Raw genomic sequence first — 9323 nt, 5'->3', positions numbered from 1 at the left:
GTTGAGGCTATACGGGGGATCTTTGTCTTTTGGAGGGTGGGGGGGGAATTACCAAACAAAGATGTCGCGAATGAGTGAGTGATGATCATGATGAGAGGAGAGAAAGGAAGAGAGGGAGAACAGAGGAGCAAGCAGGCGTGAGTCGCACGGAGGAGCGGCGTCTGTTTTCACAGGGGGCGGGGATTCGGAGTGGGAGTGGCCACGCACGTGTCACGTGGTTTACGGGATGCTTGAGCTGATGGAGACAGATCACGCAGCACGCACTCGCACCCCCCCACTCACTCACAGCCCCCACCCACTCGCAACCCCCACCCACTCGCACCCCCACCCACTCGCACCCCCCCCCCACTCACTCGCACCCCCCACCCACTCGCACCCCCCCCACTCACTCGCACCCCCACCCACTCGCAACCCCCACCCACTCGCATCCCCCACCCACTCGCACCCCCCCCCCCACTCACTCGCACCCCCCACCCACTCGCACCCCCCCCCCACTCACTCGCACCCCCCACCCACTCGCAACCCCCACCCACTCGCATCCCCCACCCACTCGCACCCCCCCCCACTCACTCGCACCCCCCACCCACTCGCACCCCCCACCCACTCGCACCCCCCCCCACTCACTCGCACCCCCCACCCACTCGCACCCCCCCCCCCACTCACTCGCACCCCCACCCACTCGCACCCCCACCCACTCGCACCCCCACCCACTCGCACCCCCACTCACTCGCACCCCCCACCCACTCGCACCCCCCCCCACTCACTCGCACCCCCACCCACTCGCACCCCCACCCACTCGCACCCCCCCACTCACTCGCACCCCCACGCCTGCATCACAGGCACTGGGGCGGGGCACTGGGGGGCGGGGCCTGCGTCTCGCCCACCCTGCTGAGTGGGGACGTCACCCGCCCACTGCATCCTCCAGGCTGCGGTCTGGAAACAGCTCGGAGCGCGTCAAGTCCAGCAACAAACTCACGAGCAAAGCGCCACACGCGTTGTCGTCGTCGTCGTCAGCAGCAGCAGCTTGGGGTGAGGTTGTTGTTGTTTTGTTGTTGATATGTTAAACTGCACGTCGACGACTAAGATGCCTTGTTGCACCTACGCGTGCGTGTGTAGGGCACTGCGTGTCTGGGCATGTCCCAGCAATCGCGATTTAAAAAAAAAACTTTTTTTTATGATAGCACCGCGTGTACTACACACATATGTTACTCTGTTTTGGAAATTGTGCTCATGTGTTCAGCGTTCCTGTGACAATTCCGTGTCTACAGACGCAGCCTCTGTGCCCGTGAGAAACTCGAGCCAGTTGCGTGGCTGGGAAAACACCACGCAAAGCAAATAAAGCAAACACACCTCGTCGTGCTCAGGCTGCTGGGTAGTGCCGACGTGAACAACAACGACGACTGTGAAGCAACACCCATTGTTGTACTGTCATTCTATGCGCCCGGCTTTCATCGACCAGCGTGGGTTGATTATTGACGACTGTGTTGTGAAGAGCGTTGTCACTTTGAGCGTGGGGAAGTTTTGTTACGTAACCCCCCCTCCTCCTCCCCCTCGCGTTCGGTGCCAACGGGGTGATGGGGCCCTCATCCAGCAGTGGATTGACGGAAGGGCGCTGCTGTACAAAGAACGTAAAGACAAGTCGACTTTGCGCACCGCTGCCAAACGCCGTCAGTTAATGTGATTAAAATTTTAAACAACACTTTAAATAAATATATAACGTGCAGAATGTTGAACTTTTTTTGCACCGTACGTAGCCAACCGCACGCATCGGAGGTGCGGGGAGAAGGCACAACAAGCGAACACTAAAAGTCAGTTCTAAAGCAACGAGTTTGTCAATCTACAGGATGATGATTTAATAGTGGCGTAGCTCCAGTGGCTTCACAATCACGGAAGGGAGAGCGTTCCAGACGGCCACAGAAGCGCTTCTGAAAGCCACGATGTTGTCGACGCGAGTGGTGTAAGTTGTCTCATTTCTGCACCACTCTCAACGCAGCAGCAGCAGCAGCATTCGTTTAGTATTTTTCATCTCCATTTGATGTAACGGCGGGGAAATGTTTATCACTTGCCGCGTGTTGTAGTGGTGGGCGTGGTGGCACGTCACAAGCTCGCGTGTCTTGTGTGTCAATATCTGGTGTCATTGCGTGTCAGTGTCTTCTGTGCCATCTTCATCGTGTTCCGCTGTTCCTCGTGTGTGTCAATGCCTCGTGGTGTTAGGCCACGTGCGAGTGAGCGCGCTGCGAGACGTGGCTGCACGTGTATGTCGCCGCAATGTGGGGGTGGTGGCACCTCGACTCACGTGGCAGGTCAACTTCGAGGCGTCGGTTTGACCCCGACGTCGTTTCCATCATCGGCCATCGTCTATCCACTGCTGGCTGAAGCCCAACCACGAAAGCCGCCGCCTGTCAAACACGAGGCCGTGATGTCAGCAGATCCAGGGGGGGGGGAGTTCTGTTGATCAACAACAGACCTTTATACTCTGGTTTTTTCGGTTAAGTTACGTAGGTTAATTTTTTAAATAAATTAAATCACGACATCACTTCAGCACATCGCTTAAGCGGGGTTGTGCTTTCGCTAAGTTGACCCCACCTGAAGAAGGACGCTTGTGTTGCGCCCGAAACGTCGTGATTGAATTTAGTTAACATCTTTAGCTACGGGACTTTACCGAAAAAAACAGAGTATGAATCCTTGCAGTCACGAAAGCTTCTAATCTAGAACAGACCTTGAACCGCCTCGTAAAGGGTATGTCACTGCGTGGCAAGGCAGTGCAACACCTCCCGTCTCGTGAGCCATCCTTTATTTAACCAAGCAAAATAACGAGTCGGCATATACAGTCCATGTGTATAGCGCCTTCTGTCAATCCACTGCTGGATGAGGGGCCTCTTTACGTATGGTCATACGAGAGCTCGTATGACCATACTTCACCGCGCCGGTCCAGTGCTGCATGGCCAAAGCGGGGAGCATGAAGACGTGCATCGTATAAGTGCATTGCATTAAAAATGTTTAAATGACAATTGTTGTTGGGGCCAATAAGAGGCATTGCTTGCAACATCCGAGTCTCGTGTTCAGGGGGAATTGCGGGTTTTGAATTTTTTTTTACAAAGTTAGAAAAAATTGTCACTTTTTGTCTAAGTTTGGTTGGCAACCCGTGGTCACGACGAATCGCGTAATGGCAGTCGAGGGCAAGCGAGTTTGTTCTGCGTCGATGCTAAACTACGCGACTGCCAACACAGCCCCGCGCTGTTTGCGCACGGGCAGCGGCGCGTGTGTTCGTGCAGGTAAATGTTCACGACGACGCCGTAGGTTGTAGTTTGGGCTCAGAGACGCGGGGCGCAACCAGCAGGTGCAGCAGGTGCCACACTCGCTCGCTGTGCCACGGCAATGGCAGCTGCTGCTGCGGCCACGTGGTGCCCTGTGTGGCCACGTGGTGCCCGTGCGGCCCCCACGAGCAGCCCGTGCCCCGCTCCGTGGAGCCCGGAACCTGCACCGCCCGCGGCCCGCAGCAGCACGTGTTTACCACGGATGTGACGACACGTCGATTCCAGGATATGAGTAAACGCCTCTCGCGGGGGGTAGCGATTGAAGCAACGGTTAATCCCCTCACTTGCACGTTCAATTGGCGTGTAACGAACAATCGATAGGCGGCATCGATCATCAATGTCACGTTCACGGCGCCTGTGTGACGCATCCCACGTGCTCCATTAACGCCTCTTTCCCCGCCCCGCCCCGCCCACTCCGTCCCCTGCAGCTCACTTCGGGAAACCCGTCCAGGGCGTGTGCGCATGCGCGGTGGGGCCCCTCCCTTTTCCCCCTGCGCGCCCGTGGAGTCGCGATGCCTGTGAGTAGCGCCGCGGCCTCGCGGTGTCCCCGCGTGGCGTCCTCCGCTCCCCTCGCGACGCCTCGGACCGCGCGAGTCGATGCCGGGCGACCCCGAGAGCTCGCCGAGCCGCGGCGGTCGACTCGGCCGTCCGCCGCGGTTTTATTTGAGCTCCGCGTCGCCCCCAGGCCCACGGGGCCTAGGCGAGCCCGGGCTGTTGATGGCGACTAGGCCGCCATTGGAATGAATGGGCAGGAGGAGGAGGCGGCTGCTGCCGCGTGAATTAGAGAAAGATAATTCGATAGTTATGTTGACGTCTCACGAGGAGACGCAGCGGTGGAGTCGGCTCCCTCGTGCGGCGCGTGCTCCTTAGATGTGTTGCATCGCGCAACTCTGGTGAGGCCTAGCATCGAGCAGTGGATTGGTCAGGGCCGATGTCGAGCCTCATGGCGCATGGACGCCTTTTGTCAATCCACTGCTGGATGAGGGCCTCGCCTTTGCCAGTTGCTCCAACACGCGTCCCCGTTGGTCAGCGCGTGTTTAAGGCAGGGAGGACAGACGTGTGACGGCGTTAGACGTGAGATGCTCACAGCGGACTCTATAACACACTGCTGGCCACCGCGGCCCTTGTGCACGGTGCTTCGCAGGCTGGACCCCGCATGGGGCGAGCGAACTTCATGAGATGGAGCTACATGGGATGGGGCTCCATGAGATGGGGCTACATGGGATGGGGCTATATGGGATGGGGCAACATGAGATGGGGCTCATTCCGCATGAAATACTAAGAGGCGAAACGCGTAGTGATGTACAATCAAAACTGCCTTTCTCCTGAGATTACTGCTCGGCTATCATTTCCTCTGTAAACAAGCGTAGTGAAAATAGTTTTGACCGGCAATTTTTATGATTCTATTATTGAAGAGATTCCAATGAGGGTTATGAAGTCAACGTAGTAACTTAGTATGATTTAACCCCCAGGTATTAAAATCTTACAAGCAAGTGTGCGGCTGTATGTTAACGTTTACTGTTTTGTTGTGTGCGGATACACGGCCGCCTTTGTCAGTCCACATTGATAGTTGAATCCTTCCCCCACGCCACGTGGGAATTGGGGGTTGGGTCACCCGCCTCAATGCGTTGCTGCCCGTTTGTCAAGTTGGTTTAGTAATTTCTGAGTGTGCGTTGAGTGAAGCGACATCGTGTAGACGACGTAGCGGCGAGGCCCCGCCATAGCCGTGACGCACGTGGTTGTGTTGTGGCCACGTCTCTCACCTGCCGCTTGTGTTTCTCAGCTCGCAAAGGACTTGCTTCACCCTTCCCTCGAAGCGGAGAGGAGGTGTCACAAGAAGAAGCGACTTGTGCAGAGCCCCAACTCTTACTTTATGGATGTGAAATGCCCGGGTGGGTAAACGCGTGCGACCACACCTTGCATCAGCTCGTCGATGTGCGTTCGGGATGTACCGCGGTTTTGTTCGGCGTAACGAACGACGTTTCGCTCCACTTGTTGGGAGCTGCTTTCAGGAACTATGGGCAGCTGAATGTTTTCACGTTTAGGGCAGGGGGTGAGGAAACTACAGCATGCGAGTTAATTGAATGTGGCTTGCAGCCACATGAGGGATTATCAATTTGTAAGGCCCGAAAATGATATCGTCGAGAAATTGTTGAATGCATGGTACAACCTGAACACACATTGGAGAGCTGTACAGCACAACTACTAAAACTTACGTTTTTGTACCTCTCACATCAGCTACTGCCTGCAGACACCTGGTTTATTGTTGACAGCCGCATGGCGTGAGACGTATAGATAGTAATAAATAGTTAGTCTTGTCAATCCACTTGGTTTAAGCTCCCCCCCCCAAATTCATGTTGGTATTTGGGTTTATTTGGCCATGCTTCATTGTAGTGTAGATTGGTGAAGGAGGGGGGGGGGGTCTCTGGTGGTTCAAGACTGGCTGGTACACCTCTTGTTACTGTTAGCTGTGGCGAGGTATTGAATGCAGCAGGTAGCTGGGCTCACAGCAAAGTGCACTCGGGCATTGCTGCACCCCGAGTGGTACGCTTGTCTCGTTATGAACACCTCTGCGTGCCAGTGGTACTCGACATTTCTGGACCCGCGAACAGCTGTTGACCTATTATGCAGTAAAAGTAAATACGGTGTTTTATGGGGGAAAAATATTTCAGCAGTTCACAGATAATTTCGCATGGCCTTGGGGAGCACAGGTTGTAAACTGGGCGCTCTATTCGATGTATAAGCCAATTGTGTTTTTATTAAGTTAATTTTGTGGAGGTCCTTAAATGAAAAAAAACAATTCCCAGCATAGGACTAGTATTGTGAAGAAAAAAACTAAATCTCTGGCTCGACTGTCCCCATGCACGTTATTGTTCCAAGCACAGTCCAGATTTCCATCCAAATGCAGAATTTGGGTTTTGTTGATTAAATATTAGAGGGCTTTGGTTTTCATGTTGGGTTAAGAGGTTTTGAGTTAAGGGTTATGGTCTTAAGGCTTAGGGTGAGGTGTTGGGTATCGTAATCGTTTGTTTTCTTTTCTTTCTAATAGCATTTTATTATTCGTTTTTAACGAGTTACGATTGATGTGACATGTCCACTCTTGTCACGCGTGTTGTGAAAACAGGCTGCTACAAGATCACAACGGTGTTTAGCCATGCACAGACCGTGGTTCTGTGCGTCGGCTGCTCCACCGTACTCTGCCAGCCCACAGGCGGCAAGGCCCGTCTGACAGAGGGTGAGCACAACAGCATCGTCAACCATGATCAATCCCGAGTCATTCCTGCCTATAGCAATCCACGAGCACCTCCATATCTGCGGTGGATGCCCACTCGAGCATGTTCGCTCCTTTGGTTGTCGTCGCCCTGTTCGCGATCTTCTACCCCGGGGCTCGGCAACCTGCGGCTCAAGGAGTGCTCCGTGACGTTATTTATCAAGGACCGCCGCCTTGTATTCACATGCATTGCGGCTCTTGAAATAGTTTTTTTACCGAAAAAAAAAACATGCCTCTTGTTTTGGTTGCCAAACCCCTGTTCTACCCAAACCCACCTAACCTGCGTGTGTCCCTGTAAGGCGTGTTTCTCGTCTTGATGTTATTCCAAGCTTGTATCTGGCTCTCCCAAGCTTCTTTTGTGCACTATGGAGCATTCCAACCTCATGTTACCCATAGCTCAGCACGCATTACGTTTGAAATGTTGGTGACAAGCTGCGTGTTCTGGTGTCGTTGATACGTAGGAAGCATTTTGGTGGCAATATTCAAACTTGTATGAACAGATGACTGTTTAGACCTTGAATGTGACAATTGAGTAGCATTACATTTGTTTAAATGCCTGTAATGAACAATGAAATAGCTGCATGCAAATGCTGTTTGATTTCACTATTGATTAGATTAAGCGCGAATTCGATTCCACGCTTTTCTGAATTCCTTTGATAATTAATAATGCTGTCCGTTATCAGAACTTTAATGGAAACCTATAGACTGCCTGCCTAAGTGTGTGCCTGTTTGTGAACGTCTTTTTAAATGAACGTCTTTTGAAGCACCGCTTTGTTTGTGTTTGCAGGCTGCTCATTCCGTAGGAAGCAGCATTAAATGTGGAGGCGCACAACCATGCGAGGCCTGGCCGAGACGTGGGTGGTGGGCCTGGTGTGGCAATGCTTCCTCAGACCACTGCGGAAGGATTGATGCTCGGCCTGCAACAAGGGGACCCAGAAAGTGTCAGCATTGGCACTTTGTACCCACACAGCCTCAATAAAGTCTTTGATAGTGGATATGTTGTTGTGCTTGCGTCGTTTCTTGGCAACTGCTGCGGTGTAAAGACGGCGTGCTGCCACACAATGTTCATTCTTGGAGAAAATAGAACGACGGAAACGCACGGAACCGTGAACAAGTGGGAAGGGAGCTGGATGGTGAGCTGGCGTCAACAGTTCTGCCATCCCCCCCCCCCCCCAAAGGTGTTTTGAGCCAATTCGTGAGTTTGCATTTTCGAGGAAACTGGAGCACATGGAGAGAATCCACAAGGGCTAGGGGGGGGACAACACTATCCACTACAGATGGAACAGGTGGAGTCAACATTTTTGCTGTCCCGCCTCTGAAGTGAGTTTCACATTTGTGATCCACCAATCATCTCTGCTGCAGCATTTGAGGCGTGCATCACCACCGCCTGGTAAATGACGTGGGATCAATATGCCTGCTGTACGAATTAATCCATGACACCATGGGGCCAGACCAAATATCTGCTTGGTATGACCCAAGTATGTTGAACTCGCACTGCACTTAGCCAACTGTGCTAATTGGAGGTGCTGGAACTTGAGTTGTATCAGCTTCTTTAAAATGCACAAAGTGATTTGTGCAAAAACATGTCATGTTCACGTTTATATCAAGTCATACAATAGTGTCGCCCATCTCTGGTGGTACAAAATATCCTGGCCCATTATGTGAGGCCAAAGATTGATTAGTTTGAGACTGCACTATGCTTCAAGGGCTCCATTGTGCACCTTGTCATTGACTCAGCCTCGGGCCTCCACGATGAGAAGAGGGGGCCATTGCCAGAAATGTTGAATTGTTAGTACCCATGGCTTTTCACTCATGCTCATTTTACCAAGCTTTGCATGGGAAGGTTTACTTCTGGCATGCTTTAATATGTCCTATTTACTGGATGGACATTTCCAAACTCTTTAATTCAACATTGACACAAAGCAGCGACAGGAATATCAAAACGGTGACATTCCCAAAGTGAACAAAGCGACCACTTTTTGTGTACATTTTATTAACTTGCATGCAGGGTTTGAAATCACAAGATTACATCACATTGGAAAAGTAACAAACTACAGGGAGGGGGAAACTACAAGCAGTGTTAATATTGTCCCCAATTACTTCTTTTGTAATCTTAGCCCCGTACCTGACAAACCTGTGGAATTTAGTCAAAAGTCGTTCTCATTTGCAAAAAACTATTTAGTCCACTCTTGGTTCGTGAATGTTGATTTAAGTGTCAGATCTCGCCCCCCCCCCCCCATCAATCAGGTCGACCAAATAGTGAACTCTGAAAATATTTCGCCATGTTTGGACTTCCTCGTACTGAATGATCTGGGTTCAGACTCGTCACGGCAAGTCGCACTTTGGTCTGTGGTGGGCGGTCACCGTCGCTCTCCCATGATTTTCGTCCACTAGCCAAAGTTCACGAAAAACTCCGCTTCACCGATGAATAGTTTCGTCACTAATGTGAACACAATTAACACTGCCTACAACTATTTGCATACATGATTATCAACCAAGGAGAGGAATGTACGGTAAATGTATAATTTATGTGCAGAGGCTGCAGCATCATTTCAAATGACCATATACAAAAGTTGACGGTTCATCACACCGAGCAAATTCAGCAGCGATAGGCAATTTCGAAACCTATTACAACAAACGTGGAGGGCATCAAACTCGCCAAAATTAACACGACAATGTGGAAACGAGAACGAACAAGTCTGGATGAACGTGCTAATGGATTTACCCAATAAAGT

The 9323-nt window shown here is 51.9% G+C and overlaps 1 protein-coding gene across 1 annotated transcript; it reads left to right on the top strand.

Moving 5' to 3' along the window:
* Nucleotides 1-875: 875 nt before the first annotated feature.
* Nucleotides 876-7583, top strand: RPS27 (ribosomal protein S27). Its single transcript, XM_078617421.1, has 4 exons — nucleotides 876-1029; nucleotides 5101-5209; nucleotides 6442-6552; nucleotides 7376-7583. Exons 2-4 carry the CDS (start codon nucleotides 5191-5193, stop codon nucleotides 7402-7404), a joined length of 159 nt encoding a protein of 52 aa, XP_078473547.1. The 5' UTR covers nucleotides 876-1029; nucleotides 5101-5190; the 3' UTR covers nucleotides 7405-7583.
* Nucleotides 7584-9323: the final 1740 nt, after the last annotated feature.

Source organism: Lampetra planeri, chromosome 53 (assembly GCF_965212315.1).
Source record: "Lampetra planeri chromosome 53, kcLamPlan1.2.h2, whole genome shotgun sequence".
In the NCBI taxonomy this organism is placed as follows: Eukaryota; Metazoa; Chordata; class Hyperoartia; order Petromyzontiformes; family Petromyzontidae; genus Lampetra; species Lampetra planeri.
The sequence above is the reverse complement of the archived record's forward strand: the minus strand, read 5'-3'. Positions and strand labels throughout refer to the sequence as shown.